Source organism: Mizuhopecten yessoensis, unplaced genomic scaffold, assembly GCF_002113885.1.
Source record: "Mizuhopecten yessoensis strain PY_sf001 unplaced genomic scaffold, ASM211388v2 scaffold10045, whole genome shotgun sequence".
NCBI lineage: Eukaryota > Metazoa > Mollusca > Bivalvia > Pectinida > Pectinidae > Mizuhopecten > Mizuhopecten yessoensis.
The window spans coordinates 592,407-612,245 of NW_018408351.1; the positions used below are offsets into that span (position 1 = coordinate 592,407).

Sequence of the window (19,839 nt, forward strand, 5' to 3'; positions counted from 1 at the left end):
ACAAGTATAAGGTATAACATGTACAAGTATAAGGTATCACATGTACAAGTATAAGGTCTCACATGTACAAGTGTAAGGTGTCACTTGTACAAGTATAAGGTATCACATGTACAAGTATAAGGTATCACATGTACAAGTATAAGGTATCACATGTACAAGTATAAGGTCTCACATGTACAAGTGTAAGGTATCACATGTACAAGTATAAGGTGTCACATGTACAAGTGTAAGGTGTCACATGTACAAGTGTAAGACATGATCAGGACTACTCCAGCTGAAATATTAGGTCAGTACTTAATAAGTGTATTTTCTTGCAACTGTTAGCCAGCAAACATACCCAAACAAAGTTCGTTTTACCACACCTGAAACGTATGATTGGAATTTGTAAAGTTTTTTATTGTTGAAAACAATATGGGATGCTATTTTTATTGTTTTTTAAATGTTTTTTGTTTGTTTTGATATTTATTGTATTTATTATTGTATTGTTATTGAATTGTATTATTATATTAATACATGTATAATCAAATTGTTTAAAACTGGCAATCATCAAGTAGGATTGAGGATGTTATAACTCCTGATGTAGACACCCCAGTCCAATATTTATAACATTTCCTCCACAGCTCTCACCTCATTAAGTCGGACACAGTGGGAGAGATATTGTGCTTTAATCATTTAGGATGAATTTTGTTAAGGTTTTTGATGATTTCACAAATGAACATTTGTTCGGATATATTTACTGTTTATACTAGAGATGTAGCCAGTGAAGTGATAGGTACTGGTGAGGCCACACACATTGTTTTTACTCTGGATTTTCTCAATACATGAATAATATGTGTTCTAGGTTCATTTTTTGTAGATTTCGGGTTGTTAACTGGGTGTTTTTTTTGTCAAATTCATTATTACAGAAAACGTGACTGTCCTCTGATATATAAATGATTCTGATCTACACAGAAATTGGTTGATGAAAAATTCATACCAACGCAGATTTTCTGAGGACTAAATCATATCTCTTTTGATATGTGATATTAATCTTACGTAATTGTGGAATCTACCTGAAATTATTTTGAAAAATTATCATGTTTTGTATATTGCAAGGAACCTGTGATCAAGACATATTTTTGAGAAGTCTGTAACTCTTTAATATTTTTGCAAATGTGTTTTTATACCGAGATTAATAACAAATGTGTGGTTTTGTATTTTTTAACATATGAGTCGTTTTACCATATCAGCTCAATTGTTTTCCTGTACATATGGTAACAGATTACTTATTTGAATATAGTATATTGTATTGTCATTGTGTTTTATGTTTTAAGGAGAACAGTTACAGAAGGGAAGTGCTACAGTACCACAACAGTGCGACTGTATGTAAAATCTGTCTTATAGACAATTTTGAGATGAAATAAAAACATGAAGTTGATAGGAAATGAACACGTATTCAGTGTTTTATAGAGGATGTTTCTAATCAGATTAAACAGAAAAATATAGCATGTAACTATGCAACACATTTTCTAGAATTATGTATTGGTAGTGATCAGGAATATTTGTCTTAAGGAATACTTTTGATACACAAGATATTTTGTCCTTTGAACACTTTTTTTATCATACATACTTATACATAACCTGACTCACTGTTAATATGAAAGGCTAATTATTGCATTTGTAAATATTTCTTTTACATATAAATGATAAAACATGACTATTATACGCCCGTCGAAGACGGGGACGTATTATGTTATCACGTGAGCGGGCGNTCAATTACTCACAAATACTTCATATATTTCAATCATACAAACAACTGCTCATTCAATGTGTGACGGGCGTATTATATACCGCTCGCGGTAACCTTGTTTTTATTATATAAACATAAAATAAGATCGGTACAATTGACCTTTCCAAAGTGCTATTTTGTACTGTTTTGGCAATATGGGTTATGAACACGTGAACTGTATAAAGGGAGATGTTTAAAACAGTTTGTATTTAAACTTCGTCTGTTGCTGTACACGATAAAGGACAAGCATGTAGGAACGATACAACATTCAGGTGTTCGCACATGCACAATTTATTGACACCGTCTTATTGAAATGAAATTCATTTGGAAATGCATGTCGATATGCAGTGGCGGATCCAGAGACTTTTCTGGTGGGGTTTCCAAATTTCCTGGGGGGGGTTCCATGTGGGGAAAATTTAAGGAAAATGGTGAAAATACATGAAAATTCTCCCAAAAAAAACCTCTGCATCCGCCACTGATATGGTTAATTAATCATTGGCGTAGGACAGTGTTAATGTTACTGGCTAGAGTTATTAGCGTACCCATGAGTGTATTTTTGAGTGTACAACTATCGTTATTATTTGTAATTGTGAACCTTTATCTTTATACTATTATACGACATTCAGGTAATGATGTGGTTATGTGTAAAGTGACAATCAAATAACATGTTAACTATCCTTTGAGACACAATGAACAGGGTTCGTACAGGCCTTGAAAGGGTCATACAATTGATGCAAATTAAAGGCCCTAAAAGCGCCCAACATTTAACGAACATGTTTTGAAAAGGTCAAAATGAGCCTTGAATTTGACTAAATGGTCATTAAACTATGAGTGTATATTAATTCTGGTGGTTTAGTTTTATGGTGTTATTCTCGTAAAAATGAGCTAAGAAAATACAAGAAAATAAAAGATGTTTGTAGTGTTTGGACTACCGACCAGTGGTAGATATAGAGTTTGGTGTTAACATGGTGAGTTTAGAAACATCCATTCATTATCTTATATTTGGATAATTTGAAAATGACATGAGATTGAAGGCCTTAACTTTACTGAAAAATTCCCTTTAAAATGCCCTAAATAAACCTTGAATTGCATAGAAAAACCCTGTACGTGCCGATACATGCTGTGTATCTAATTAATTGATTGTTAGCTTGTTTGTCGGGAAGCAGATGTAGATCATGTAGACATTTAGTTGTCTTTACTGACTCTTTGAAAACCAAGCAATCGTAGTTAAAATGTAACACCTTTAAAAGTTAATGTATAGATACTCCAGCACACCAAATTGACTAAATAGTTTTACTAGATGTTCCAGTTACGATCTGTGTTAGAAATTTAAGGTAGAATGTTTCCTACTCTCAGCTGTGATATATCAATATATATGCATAATTCATGTTTGTAACCTCGATTTTCACTATCTGTTAATAAAAACGTTATCCTATATAGACGTGTTTATACCATTGTGTATTGCTCTGTATCGGGGACAGGATAATCATATCCTTGTCGGACTGACGTCAGAAATGATGTTTTAAAGATGGCGGTTGGTACAGGCAACAACAGGTTGGTATCCACCTCAAACCCGAAAATCATGGTTTGGAAACATAATCTGACAAATGAGCAAACGTTACACGAATCCTTCTCCTGTCGGAAACAGCTTTCTATACAGATTATAGTTTCCGGGAGTTCTACAAGGATTGGCAACACGCCTTTGAAACGCAGTAACAATATGTTTCTTATCATTCGGTTGATTTCGTGGCCTCTTCTTTTATCAGAATACATCGATGAAATCATGGCATTTATGACCATAAGTTGGGATAAATTGTGTTAAAAATGATCTGGGAGATATGACGACGTCTGATGCAAATAATACGATGGTCTGGCCAAGGAATGATCTGCTATTTCATTTATACAGTAGGAAAATATATATATAATGGATCGCAAAAGCACATTCAGCCTTTTCCAATTGAAGGTACATGTTCACGGAATGAATTATAGCTGTGCAGCATTATCAGCGTGGTCATTATCTGTCGACGCGTCATGTGTGTCGGTATATCGGGCCAGATGGTTGTACTTTTACATTGCTGTCAATAGATTTATCCTAACGGTGCTTTAACTATTGAAATACATTTGTGTTGCCCGTTGCAATTGTTCTCTTAAGCATATTTAACATGATGGGCACCCTAGTTTTCACAAATGAACTGAAAACGATGGTCCAAATGTAGAAAGATGTTCCAAGTCAAAACACGTACACGTACAGCGCCTCCACTTCCACAGAAACATGTTCTCGGCTACCAAATATTTGTATCTATACCCACACATACAATGTTTCATATCCTTTGTGATACCCAGTTTCGTAGAGAACACATTCGGTAATAATATATATGAAATAAAGTGAGAAATGATACAATATTGGTATTTTAGTATTCATATCAGCTGAAGCTCATTTGTTTTTTGATCCTGCAAAAATTAAAACAATGACACCAAAACAACGTGGAAAAAAGGAGCACTGTGAACCTATTTAATCCAGTGAATATCAAGAAAATTTGGTCATCAGAACTTTATCAATCGTTAATTCAACAAAAACTGGTTCCATATCTTAGAAGAAAGTACCTTTTTTATCAATTGTGAAAACATTCATAGAGTTCTGATGACACATTTGGAAGATATTGTCTAAAGTTTTATCTGCTTACGATCAAAATGATAAATTTCACAAAAATCACAAATTACATAAAAACCGACACTGGCAAAAGAGCGAGCACAAGGACATGGTATTTTCTGTGTATTTTTTTTTTTAAATTTTCTCATATTCTCCTATTTAAAATATGATATTGTTCAAAATTGTTCATCGGTGAAAAAAATATTTTTCACAAGAGCAGATCCTAAGTGACATACACAACTACCGAAACTTTACGTGATATGATCTCTTCATTAATAATGTTTCGGCACTGAGGCAGGTGGGCTTACATCGAACCTAAATTTCATAATAATGCTTATATATATATTCTTCTTTTGTACTGTTCATTTGCAGTTCGATCCTTTGAGTGGCATTTGTGTATGGATGAAAAATGAAATAAAGTTTAAATGAGTTGAATATAATCTAGAACGGCTATAACACTGTGGTATAGTTTATTTCTATTTCTCAGACACATGTTACATGGTGCACTGTATCTTATAGAGGTCGTATACCAGTATTTGAATCACAGATTTGTACCAGTTGTCATGTGTAGCAGACCCTCTGCAATTGTATAACAGATCTTCGGTATTTGTGTAACAGACCTGTACTTGTAAAACAGACTCTCTGTACTTGTGTAACAGACCCTCAGTACTTGTGTAACTGACCGGTACTTGTGTAACTGACCGGTACTTGTGTAACAGACCCTCGGTACTTGTGTAACTGACCGGTACTTGTAAAACAGATCCTCGGTACTTGTGTAACAGACCGGTACTTGTAAAACAGACCCTCGGTACTTGTAAAACAGACCCTCGGTACTTGTGTAACTGACCGGTACTCGTAAAACAGACCCTCGGTACTTGTGTAATTGACCGGTACTTGTAAAATAGACCCTCGGCACTTGTGTAACTGACCGGTACTAAAACCCTCGGCACTCGATAACAGACCCTCGGTACTTATGTAACTGACCGGTACTCGTAAAACAGACCCTCGGTACTTGTAAAACAGACCCTCGGCACTTGTGTAACTGACCGGTACTCAAGATCTTGTGTAATAAACCCTCGGCACTCGATAACAGACCCTCGGTACTTATGTAACTGACCGGTATTTGAAAAACAGACCCTCTGTACTTGTGTAACAGACCCTCGGTACTTATGTAACTGACCGGTACTTGTGTAACAGACCCTCGGTACTTGTGTAACAGACCCTCGGTACTTGTGTAACAGACCCTCGGTACTTGTGTAACTGACCGGTACTTGTGTAACAGACCCTCGGTACTTGTGTGACTGACCGGTTCTTGTAAAACAGACCCTCGGCACTTGTGTAACTGGCCGGTACGGGTATACATGTAATTGTACCTATTCTTTAAACAGACGGGTTCTAAATATATCGTACGATTTATCTCCCTTTCAACCGGTAACTAACGATACGCGAATTACAGGAAATGACATTTTTTCATTTAAGTGTTGTCTGGAGAAGTAAAGTGGCCGAGGGCTCGCTATTATCTTTATTTGTGAAAGTATAGTGTTCGAGGGAACTGTTCCCCTAAAGTGTTGTCAGGCGAGGTAAACGCTCAAAAGAACTGTGCTAAGCGCCCGTATCAGTGAAACCGCTCTCATGCTCAAGCATGGATTCTGTGCTCAAACTGTTATTCTAAGCATGCCAAACGATCAAATTGTCAAATGTAAACATTGAAAACAGTAATTGGATCAAAGTCTCTTCAAATGTCTTCCAAATCATAACATTTTATCAATTTATAACCAGAACAAGAAATTGGGCTTTAGCACAAAATACATGTTTGTGCATGAGAACGATTACATGAATACGGGCCCTGTTAGTGTGGCCTGGTATGGTATAGCTCCCAAACAACTGTCCCTATATAATGTTGTCAGATGAGGTATAGTGCTCTCATCACATGGTATAGCTCCCAAACAACTGTCCCTATATAATGTTCTCAGACGAGGTATAGTGCTCTCATGATATGGTATAGCTTCCAAACAAATGTTCTTATATAATGTTGTCAGACGAGGTATAGTGCTCTCATGATATGTTATAGCTCCCAAACAACTGTCCCTATATAATGTTATCAGACGAAATATAGTGCTCTCATCATATGGTATAGCTCCCAAACAACTGTCCCTATATACTGTTGTCAGACGAGGTATAGTGCTCTCATGATATGGTATAGCTCCCAAACAACTGTCCCTATATAATGTTGTTAGACGAGGTATAGTGCCCTCATCATATGGTATAGCTCCCAAACAACTATTTGTATAATGTTGTCAGACGAGGTATAGTGCTCTCATCATATGGTATAGCTCCCAAACAACTGTATTTGTATAATGTTGTCAGACGAGGTATACTACCCTCATCATATGGTATAGCTCCCAAACAACTATTTGTATAATGTTGTCAGACGAGGTATAGTGCCCTCATCACATGGTATAGCTCCCAAACAACTGTCCCTATATAATGTTGTAAGACGAGTTATAGTGCTCTCATGATATGGTATAGCTCCCAAAAAACTGTACTTATATAATGTTGTAAGACGAGGTATAGTGCTCTCATCATATGGTATAGCTCCCAATCAACTGTACTTATATAATGTTGTCAGACGAGGTATAGTACCCTCATCATATAGTATAGCTCCCAAACAACTGTACTTATATAATGTTGTAAGACGAGGTATAGTGCTCTCATGATATGGTATAGCTCCCAAACAACTTTACCTATATAATGTTGTCAGACGAGGTATAGTGCTCTCATCATATGGTATAGCTCCCAAACAACTGTCCCTATATAATAATGTCAGACGAAATATAGTGCTCTCATCATATGGTATAGCTCCCAATCAACTGTACTTATATAATGTTGTTAAAATTGGTATAATGCTCTCATGATATGGTATTGCTCCCAAACAACTTTACCTATATAATGTTGTCAGACGAGGTTTAGTACCCTCATCATATGGTATAGCTCACAAACAACTGTACTTATATAATGTTTTCAGACGAGGCTTAGTTCCCTCATCATATGGTATAGCTCCCAAACAACTGTACTTATATAATGTTGTCAGGCCAGGTATAGTGCTCTCATCATATGGTATAGCTCTTAAACAACTGTAGTTATATAATGTTGTCAGACGAGGTATAGTGCTCTCATGATATGGTATAGCTCCCAAACAACTGTACCTATATAATGTTGTTAAAATTGGTATAATGCTCTCATGATATGGTATAGCTCCCAAACAACTGTACCTATATAATGTTGTCAGACGAAATATAGTGCCCTCATCAGATGGTATAGCTCCCAAACAACTGTACTTATATAATGTTGTTAAAATTGGTATAATGCTCTCATCATATGGTAAACTTCCCAAACAACTGTACCTATATAATGTTGTCAGACGAGGTATAGTGCCCTCATCATATGGTATAGCTTTTAAACAACTGTACTTATATACTGTTGTTAAAATTGGTATAATGCTCTCATCATATGGTAAACTTCCCAAACAACTGTACCTATATAATGTTGTCAGACGGGGTATAGTGCTCTCATGATTTGGTATAGCTCCCAAACAACTGTACCTATATAATGTTGTTGTATTTGTATAATGTTGTCAGACGAGATATAGTGTTCTCATCATATGGTATAGCTCCCAAACAACTTTACTTATATAATGTTGTCAGGCCAGGTATAGTGCTCTCATCATATGGTAAAGTTCCCAAACAACTGTACCTATATAATGTTGTTAAAATTGGTATAATGCTCTCATCATATGGTATAGCTCCCAAACAACTGCCCTTATATAATGTTGTCAGACTAGGTATAGTGCTCTCATGATACGGTATAGCTCCCAAACAACTTTACTTATATAATGTTGTTAAAATTGGTATAATGCTCTCATCATATGGTATAGCTTTTAAACAACTGTACTTATATACTGTTGTTAAAATTGGTATAATGCTCTCATCATATGGTATAGCTTTTAAACAACTGTAGTTATATAAGGTTGTCAGACGAGGTATAGTGTTCTCATCATATGGTATAGCTTTTAAACAACTGTAGTTATATGATGTTGTCAGACGAGGTATAGTACCCTCATCATATAGTATAGCTCCCAAACAACTGTCCTTATATAATGTTGTCAGACGAGGAATAGTGCCCTCATCATATAGTATAGCTCCCAAACAACTGTCCCTATATAATGTTGTCAGACGAGGTATAGTGTTCTCATCATATGGTATAGCTCCCAAACAACTGTCCCTATATAATGTTGTCAGACGAGGTATAGTGTTCTCATCATATGGTATAGCTCCCAAACAACTGTCCCTATATAATGTTGTCAGACGAGGTATAGTGTTCTCATCATATGGTATAGCTCCCAAACAACTTTACCTATATAATGTTGTCAGACGAGGTATAGTGTTCTCATGATATGGTATAGCCCCCAAACAACTGTACTTATATATTATTATTACCTGACTCTCTATTTAAGTGTTCGTGAAGTATTTTTGACTGTTTTAATAACAAATAAACGATGAAACAATTGTATATTGTCAGGCGAGTTCAAATGCCTTTAGGTTCGCCTATTATTATATAGCTACCGAAGGAACTGTTGCCCTAAGTGTTGTCTTTGGAGGTATACTGTTCTCCCAAAATATAGCTGTGTGGAATTATTGTCCCGGAGAACATTTCTCCTTTTGCCTCTCCCTCGTGAAACTCTCATTATCAATAATATACTACGTACATGTCACAAACCATTGAATTTATATAAGATAGACAGAAAGAACCTAACATTGTTTATCACAATATAGTACCAGGTTCGCTACTTCAGCTTATTCCACGTCCCTTTTTGTATATCGTGTTTCCATCCGTCGACAGAGAAACAACCTGTACGTCGTCAGTTCAACATATGCTAGAAGGTGATATTACAACAGAGACATTACGTATGTTAGTAGGTGATACTACAGCAGAGACATTACGTGTGTTAGTAGGTGATACTACAACAGAGACATAACGTGTGTTAGTAGGTGATATTACAACAGAGACATAACGTATGTTAGTAGGTGATATTACAACAGAAACATAACGTATGTTAGTAGGTGATATTACAACAGAAACATAACGTATGTTAGTAGGTGATATTACAACAGAAACATAACGTATGTTAGTAGGTGATATTACAACAGAAACATTACGTATGTTAGTAGGTGATATTACAACAGAAACATAACGTATGTTAGTAGGTGATATTACAACAGAAACATTACGTTTGTTAGTAGGTGAAACTACAACAGAGACATAACGTGCGTTAGTAGGTGATATTACAACAGAGACATAACGTTTGTTAGCAGGTGATATTACAACAGAGACATTACGTATGCTAGTAGGTGATATTACAACAGAGACATTACGTTTGTTAGTATGTGATACTACAACAGAGACATAACGTGTGTTAGTAGGTGATATTACAACAGAGACATAACGTATGTTAGTAGGTGATATTACAACAGAAACATTACGTTTGTTAGTAGGTGAAACTACAACAGAGACATAACGTGCGTTAGTAGGTGATATTACAACAGAGACATAACGTTTGTTAGTAGGTGATATTACAACAGAGACATAACGTATGTTAGTAGGTGATATTACAACAGAAACATTACGTATGTTAGTAGGTGATACTGCAACAGAGACATTACGTGTGTTAGTAGGTGATATTACCACAGAAACATTACGTTTGTTAGGAGGTGATATTACAACAGAGACATTACGTATGTTAGTAGGTAATATTACAACAGAGACATTACGTATGTTAGTAGGTAATATTACAACAGAGACATTACGTATGTTAGTAGGTGATATTACCACAGAGACATTACGTATGTTAGTAGGTGATACTACAACAGAGACATTACGTGTGTTAGTAGGTGATATTACAACAGAGACATTTCGTATGTTAGTAGGTGATATTACAACAGAGACATTACATATGTTAGTAGGTGATATTACAACAGAAACATTACGTTTGTTAGTAGGTGATATTACAACAGAGACATTTCGTATGTTAGTAGGTGATATTACAACAGAGACATAACGTTTGTTAGCAGGTGATATTACAACAGAGACATTACGTATGTTAGTAGGTGATATTACAATAGAGACATTACGTATGTTAGTAGGTGATATTACCACAGAAACATTACGTTTGTTAGTAGGTGATATTACAACAGAGACATTACGTATGTTAGTAGGTGATATTACAACAGAGACATTACGTGTGTTAGTAGGTGATACTACAACAGAGACATAACGTTTGTTAGTAGGTGATACTACAACAGAGACATTACGTGTGTTAGTAGGTGATATTACAACAGAGACATTACGTATGTTAGTAGGTGATATTACAACAGAGACATTACGTATTTTAGTAGGTGATATTACCATACAGCACAACGTAACAAACTTTTAGAATTTGAATATTTCTTTTTTTTGAGGGCCAGGTATCGGGCACGAATTGACACTCTATACAAAGAAGTGGTGGCAGTGTGGCAGAGCATACTATTTATTTTCTTTAATTCGTGTGAGTTTGTCCTACATTTTAACACAGACAGGTATATATAGTCTATGAATGGTTGTATAAGAGTGACACGATATTCATATTGTGTATTACAAAGTTTTAATTTCGGCAGGGTATTCAACCGAGTATCTCCTGTAACCAGCCGGATCACGCGGAGACGCGGTGTAATGGGTGGTGCAAGGTTGACGGGGCTAGTTTCTTGTTGATTTAAACCACAACCTATATATGTGGGTCCGATGTCACACTTAAAATCTGATTACAAAGTAGTCGTGTACAGACGTCTCTCGCATCAGATAGCACATGAGTAAAGCTATTTAATTTTGAAAAGGAAATATAAAATTCCGATAGATCTACTCTGCCTGTCATCCCGTGGTGATGCCATTACACGCTTACGTTACAAATATATATTATGATACCGGTGCTGTGGGTTAAATGTAAACAGGTATTATTTTCCATACGACTATACTAAATTGACAATTGGATTAGAACACTGGCTGATGTTAATATTAGTTTTGTTTCGTGTGTTAAGCCCAGCATTAATGGTGAACACAAATCAGAATATGGAACGTTGGTTATAGAAACAATAGAACCACGAATCAGTTCAATTAACCTGCACTATGATAATTAATTTAACACCCATTCACAACTATTGTATGTCACAAATGTAGAAGTACGTTTATGTCGAAACTAAGAATATGTCTAACTCAAAACAGTTAAAAACGAATTTGACGGACTCAGTATTTCTAAGAACGTCTATCTTTGGTTAATTAGCGTTTCTAAGAATTCCTACAATTCGTTAATTAGATTTTCTAAGAATTCCTACCATTCGTAAATCAGCATTTCTAAGAATTCTTAGCATTCGTTAAATTGCGTTTCCTAAGAATTCCTACCATTCGTTAATTTGCGTTTCTAAGAATTCCTACCGTCCCTGATTAGCGTGTCTAAGAATTCGTTTCTAAGAATTCCTACCATTCGTTCATCAAAATGTCTAAGAATTCCTACCATTCGTTAATTAGCGTCTCTAAGAATTCCTACCATTTGTTAATTAGCGTTTCAAAAAAAATCCTTCTATTCGTTAATTTGCGTTTCTAAGAATTCCTACCATTCGTTAATTTGCGTTTCTAAGAATTCCTGCTATTCGTTAATTAGCGTTTCTAAGAATTCGTTTCTAAGAATTCTAACCATTCGTTAATTTGCGTTTCTAAGAATTCCTACCATTCGTTAATTTGCGTTTCTAAGAATTCCTGCTATTCGTTAATTAGCGTTTCTAAGAATTCGTTTCTAAGAATTCTAACCATTCGTTAATTTGCGTTTCTAAGAATTCCTACCATTCGTTAATTTGCGTTTCTAAGAATTCCTGCTATTCGTTAATTAGCGTTTCTAAGAATTCGTTTCTAAGAATTCCTACCATTCGTTAATCAGCGTTTATAAGAATTCCTACCATTCGTTAATTAGCTTTTCAAGGATTTTTACCATTCGTTAATAAGCGTTTCTAAGAATTCCTTCCATTCCTTAATTGGCCTTTATGAGAATGACTATAATTAGTTTAATTTGCTTTTCAAAGTTCATTAACCAGCTTTTCTACCATTTGTTTAAACCAGCATTGCTTAAAATTTCAAGCTTTTGTGAACCAGCGTTTCTAAGAATTTACAACATTTGACAACCAGCGTTTCTGAGAATTTCTAACATTCTTTAATCAGCGTTTATAAGAATGACTATAATTCGTCGATATTTCTTCAAGGATTCCTACCGTTAATTGGCGTTCATCAGAATTCCTACCATTCGTTAATTGGCGTTTCTAGTATTCCTACCATTTGTTAACCAGCGTTTCGAAGAATTTCTAACATTTGTCAACCGGCGTTTCTAAGAATTTCTAACATTCTTTAATCAGCGTTTATAAGAATGACTATAATTCGTTGATATTTTTTCAAGGATTCCTACTAATCATGAATTGTCGTTCCTCAGAATTGCTACCATTCGTTAATTGGCGTTTCTAAGAATTCCTTCCATTCGTTAACCAGCGTTTCTAAGAATTCATACCATTCGTTAACCAGCGTTTCTAAGAATTCCTACCTTTCGTTAATCAGCGTTTTCTAAAGAATTGCTACCATTCGATAATCAGCGTGTCTAAAGAATTGCTACTATTCATTAATCAGCGTTTCTAAAGAATTGCTACCATTCGTCAATCAACGTTTCTAAAGAATTGCTACCATTCGTTAATCAACGTTTCTAACGAATTGTTACCATTCGTAAATCAGCGTTTCTAAAGAATTGCTACTATTCGTTAATCAGCGTTTCTAAAGAATTGCTACTGTTCGTTAATCAGCGTTTCTAAAGAGTTGCTACTATTCATTAATCAGCGTTTTTAAAGAATTGCTACCATTCGTTAATCAGCGTTTCTAAAGAATTGCAACTATTCATTAATCAGCGTTTCTAAAGAATTGCTACCTTTCGTTAATCAACGTTTCTAAAGAATTGCTACTATTCGTTAATCAACGTTTCTAAAGAATTCCTCCCATTCGTTAATCCACGTTTCTAAAGAATTGCTACTATTCGTTAATCAGCGTTTCTAAAGAATTCCTACCATTCATTAATCAGCGTTTTAAAAAATTGCTACCATTCGTTTATCAAAGTTTCTAGGGAATAGCTACCTTTCGTTAGCCAGCGTTTCTCAGAATTCCTACCTTTCGTTAATCAGCGTTTCTAAAGAATTGCTACCTTTCGTTAATCAACGTTTCTAAAGAATTGCTACTATTCGTTAATCAACGTTTCTAAAGAATTCCTACCATTCGTTAATCCACGTTTCTAAAGAATTGCTACTATTCGTTAATCAGCGTTTCTAAAGAATTGCAACTATTCATTAATCAGCGTTTCTAAAGAATTCCTACCATTCGTTAATCAGCGTTTCTAAAGAATTGCAACTATTCGTTAATCAGCGTTTCTAAAGAATTGCTACCATTCGTTAATCAACGTTTCTAACGAATTGTTACCATTCGTTAATCAGCGTTTCTAAAGAATTGCTACTATTCGTTAATCAGCGTTTCTAAAGAATTGCTACNATTGCAACTATTCATTAATCAGTGTTTCTAAAGAATTGCTACTATTCATTAATCAGCGTTTCTAAGAATTCCTACCATTCGTTAATCAGCGTTTCTAAAGAGTTGCTACTATTCATTAATCAACGTTTCTAAAGAAGTCCTACTTTTCATTAATCAGCGTTTCTAAAGAATTGCTACCATTCGTTAATCAGCGTTTCTAAAGAGTTGCTACTATTCATTAATCAATGTTTCTAAAGAATTCCTACTATTCATTAATCAACGTGTCTAAAGAATTCCGACTATTCATTAATCAGCGTTTCTAAAGAATTCCTACTATTCATTAATCAACGTTTCTAAAGAATTCCTACTATTCATTTATCAACGTTTCCAATCTGTCTACCATTCATTAATCAGCGTTTCTAAAGAATTGCTACTTTTCATTAATCAACGTTTCTAATCTGGCTACCATTCGTTAATCAGCGTTTCTAAGCTGTCTACCATTCGTTAATAAGCGTTTCTAAGCTGTCTACCATTCGTTAATCAGCGTTTCTAAACTGTCTACCATTCGTTAATCAGTATTTTATGATGTCCACCGTTAAGGTACTAGGGTTAATAAGAATCTTTATCATGGTTTTATTGGTTTGAGAAGAACTTCATAAGACGGGTATGATTAGAATATGTAGTGTTTGTGTAAACCTTACGTATATTATATGTTTATGCAACAGCTGTTGTAACTTGTCTAGTTGCTAGATTTAATGTGGTGAAGAATTCCGTCAACATCTGTCATCCTCAGCCCGTTATAGGCTAGTATATACTCTTAACAGGTGAGGGATTCGTAAAAATACGGTTGGTTAAAAGGGAAAACATAGTTTGTCCTCATTTAAATACGGATACTCAACAAAAATATCATCAAACATTTAGTTCAGTTAAAATAGCATTTTTAATAAAAAGAATATAATACAATTATAACAGATATAAAACTTAGACTATCAAAGGGATGAGAATATATGTTTGAAACTATACAAATTCCTCTCCCATTTATTAACACGGGGCCAATATCGTCCTCAGTGGTCTTGATCTGTGTACTTTGTAGCAGCAAGCATATGTCTCAACTTAGAAAGAACGTTAACATGAGGAGCGGTTAGATACAATGTCAAGTAAATGAGATAGCGTTATTTTCATTAAATGTAGTACTACCTAATTACTTGAGCTCGCTATTAGTTGAATGCGATAGAACCCAGCTTAAAACGTTGTGGACTCCCCACAACAAACTCTCGGAATCTAGGGATTCAATATGGGGATCCAATAAGGGGGAAATAGGTCTGAATCCGAGTCTGTATTTGATACACCGAAGTATTCAGGTATAGACCGATAACTGACCAATGGATTGACGAAGTGGTATGCTAGCATTGTTCAACAATGGTCGGCTGTTTATATATTATAAAGTTGATGGACAAAGAAAAATGGATTTTGGTATCCGTCCGCTGTTAACATATATCATACGTATATCCGAGCCTCGATAGGATACCTTATAGCGTTTACCCATGCAGAAAAGCTATACCAAACCTGTTCCCATTTTACCTACTTGGTATTAGTTATCGATATCATTTTGTACAACCTGAAGTTTACTAATATCAACAATGTTAACATCATAATGACATGGCCGACAGAACTGAAACATGAATTGCACGGGTGACAAGAAGGAGAATTGTCGTGAGGCCATTTAAAACGTGGCTCCAAAGGGTGTTTACATGTTAATGCAATATACCTTAATGAATGTAGAAAATTGTAGATAATGTCTCTTTTTCAGCATATTTTGTAATATTTACCGGGAAATATTAATGTTGCCAGATGTTTGTACATTTAATTCGCTAAGTGCGTTGTTGACTATCAGTTAGATAATATGAGGTGTGTTGTACCAGAGGTAGTTTGACGACGACCAGTAAGAACTGAATTATGAAAGAGCGAGTATTTCTTTGGAAACGACTTTACCTGAACATGTTACTGTCCTTTCAAAACTCGTTTGTATGGGATTAACTTTACGTAATATGATCTGGTGCGACGCCACTCTAGATCTTGTCACATCTATAGAATCCCGCGATGTGTATGTCAACAAGGGAGATAATCCTGTCAGCTAGTCCTCAAAGAAATTAACAAGGGTCAGTTAGTCCTCGCGGAATGACATGGGTGTGATAATCCTGCCTAAAGTCCACTGTCTATGTAGGCAACAGTAAACTATTAATTGGCTTAGTGAGATATTCTATTGAAATGTTTTTTACAGCCAGTTTTTCTCGGTACTGTAAAATAACATATAAACCAGAAGTTATAGAAACCTGCTTGGACGACATAGAAATGTATTAAAAACCCACTGCTTATCAATATTTGTCAACATATATTTATACCTTAATACTTTAGTCCTGAGTGCTGAAATAAATACGAGTGTTGTCTGTTAACAGTTTTTCTCGTCTCTTGTGTCTCAGCACTGACTTAGAATCCGGGGTCTCAGTAATGTGTATGAACGTTGTGTCACAAGTTACTGTATAATTACTTCTCCGTCAATTGTAAGCACACTGTACGTCTGTGGTCGCACGCTCAAGCCACACGATGTTTCCACTTAATTCACGTACTACCTGTACTTTTTACATTCATTTAAAAGTTAAATTTTAACAAACAAAAAATGTCTTCAAATCCAATATGCACGCGCTGTGTAACAACGGAGTAGAACACTTAGTCACATCTAACCTGTGTTTTTGATTTTCAAAGATCAGGGACGATCCGTCATTTTCGTGCGTAACGGCGAGTTGAGAACCTATGTGTACAAAAACCGTTAAGTTCGATTTCTCATTTACAACTTTTATAGGGGTTTGCAAAATATTCATTTAGGAGAAATTTCACTTAAAATACAGAAACGAGTTATTGTAATGCCCCTTATTATTAACCCGTAATCAGACTTGTTTTATTACATTACCCTAAGAATGTAGACTTCAGTGTCAATACTTACATGAGCTAATCAAAACGAATCACCATACAAACACTGCCCGCTAAACACAAAGTAGCGGGCACTTTGTTCCCGTTAAGCTTCACATTGCAATACAGAACAATGTTAACCATTAGGCCTACGGTAAGGTCAACATCGAATAACGAACGGCATTGAAAATCAGGTGAAACGATCCGGAGTAATTCTTATTGAATAAAGCCAGTACCCGACACAGGTGAGGAACCAGCCGACCGTGACCTCGCCGTAATAAGAATATAATTGTGTCGAGCGAGAGACCGGCACACAGTCGACTATTTACCTGTGAACAGGTATGGCGAACGTTTCGGACAAACTGGCCTCAATGGCCTGTCCACTTGGAGTTTTATATGTCATCTTGGCGTTTGCAGCAGCCCAAACGCCATCGCCACCGCAACAAGGTATGTAGTTTTGGTGGGATAAATGTTTGTGTGTGTGAGGTTAGGGGTGTGGTTAAAACGATCGTGTGTGTATGTATGTGTGTGCAACAATTGCGGAGCCTTCAGCCTTAATATTTCTGCCAAACCCATTATATACGGACTAACGTAGTGTGACTAACAAACCCGTTTGTGTGCAATAAGACCAGGACTTTGACATAAACAATATCTACACAGAGACACTGACTGTCTATACCCCGTTAGTAAACGTTTATATAACCACATTGTCCACACTCGACCGGTACCGCATTACAGGCATGTTCCATTAGATACATTATAATCAAAGATATGTTCTATATTTGGGGAGTGCGTCTCAACAAAAACGTATACAATGTTGGCAGATAAAGGTGTCATGACTATATATGTAATATTTATATTTGACACCACGTCAAGGTAGCCATTCCTCGTCAGAAGGTGGTATCGATTTGTACCAGCGTGTATACCTGTAACTGATGTTGACTATGATAACTACACCTGTGTCTATAAGACGCTGGTGTTGTATACGGAGGATTTTCTGACTGTTGTCTACCCCTCTCTGCTTTCATTGATAGCATGTGTTTAACATCTCATTAAAATTATTTTTCTAAAAATTTAATATGTCATGCAAAATGAAGTTTATCAATATATTTATAAATAGCCCTTAGAGCGGGTACTAAATCGATACCAGACCGTGCCAGTACCATTTAATGGCGTTACACTATACAGACGCAAATTTATCAGAGCTCTACTTCTTAAATCTGTAGGGCAATACACATTACTGGCGATCAGGTAGTTCAAACTAAAGAATCATCTGTCGGGGTACCAGTAGCTACATGTACACGTAACGTAGACTGTTCACAAACTAAAGAAACGGCTACCTGGTACTCGTAGACCGTACAAAGACTAGTATATACAAAAACGTCTACCTGATTCTCAGTTGACCTTATATAAATTTACACAACCACCTGACCATGACATTACCGTCATCGCTATATATAAATATGGACGAATGGTCTTGTGCTTGGTTCACTGGCATTTAGTTCGACAGTTCAATTAACCCGGACGATGACCGAGTGAGCTCAATAGCCTTCGTGGATTGGTAGGTCTTATGTCACTGTCTTAAAAATATAAACATTTGTAATGTGTTGGTTTATCATTTAAAAGCTATCAAATCAAAAATGATCTTAAATGTTCCCGGGGGTGAAATGGCGACTTCTTTCATCTGACTTATTTAGAATGTATTTATGCGGTTCTTCACCACCAACTCGTATCTGGGTATATACATAACTAAAACAGACCATGCTTACACAGTCATAGAGCGTTATTCACGAGATACATGGTTAAAAGGGGGAACGTAACACTATACACGGTATTGATTATATACCTGTAATAAATTTCAGTCATTTTAAACCGTACATTACAGCCAGGTTTACCACAATTATTGACGTAAGATCCTGTAGTATAATTGCTGGTAGCTCTACTATTGTGTAAACCAAACACCATACAGAACGTGAAAGCATTACTTATATAAAACGCAGTGTGATGTAGACCGAAACATAAGACATCACCGATAGCCCCCGATGTTGTACAGACCAACACTTTAGAGTTTGTTCAGTAAACATCACTAATAGCCCCCAATGTTGTATAGACCAACACTTTAGAGATTGTTAAGTAAACATCCCTGATATACCCCAATGTTGTATAGACCAACACTTAAGAGTTTGTTCAGTAAACATAACTAATAGCCCCCCAATGTTGTATAGACCAACACTTTAGAGATTGTTAAGTAAACATCACTAATAGCCCCCAATGTTGTATAGACCAACACTTTAGAGTTTGTGAAGTAAACATCACTGATATACCCCAATGTTGTATAGACCAACACTTTAGAGATTTTTCAGTTAACATCACTAATAGCCCCCAATGTTGTATAGACCAACACTTAAGAGTTTGTCAAGTAAACATCACTGATAGCCCCCAATGTTGTATGGACCAACACTTAAAGAGTTTGTTCAGTAAACATCACTGATATACCCCAATGCTGTATAGACCAACACTTTAGAGATTGTTCAGTAAACATCACTAATAGCCCCCAATGTTGTATATACCAACACATTAGAGTTTGTTAAGTAAACATCACTGATATACCCCAATGTTGTATAGACCAACACTTAAAGAGTTTGTTCAGTAAACATCACTAATAGCCCCCAATGTTGTATAGACCAACACTTTAGAGTTTGTTCAGTAAACATCACTGATATACCCAAATGTTGTATAGACCAACACTTTAGAGATTGTTCAGTAAACATCACTAATAGCCCCCAATGTTGTATAGACCAACACTTTAGAGTTTGTT

General features: G+C 35.7%; 1 protein-coding gene across 1 annotated transcript in view; it reads left to right on the top strand.

Moving 5' to 3' along the window:
• Positions 1-17,123: 17,123 nt before the first annotated feature.
• LOC110459374 (low-density lipoprotein receptor-related protein 6-like) overlaps positions 17,124-19,839 on the top strand; it is a 45,875-nt gene continuing 43,159 nt past the window's right edge. The window contains exon 1 of the mRNA XM_021511596.1: positions 17,124-17,468. Coding sequence (XP_021367271.1) covers positions 17,363-17,468 — 106 coding nt within the window. The 5' untranslated portion in view covers positions 17,124-17,362. The remainder of the gene's footprint in view (positions 17,469-19,839) is intronic.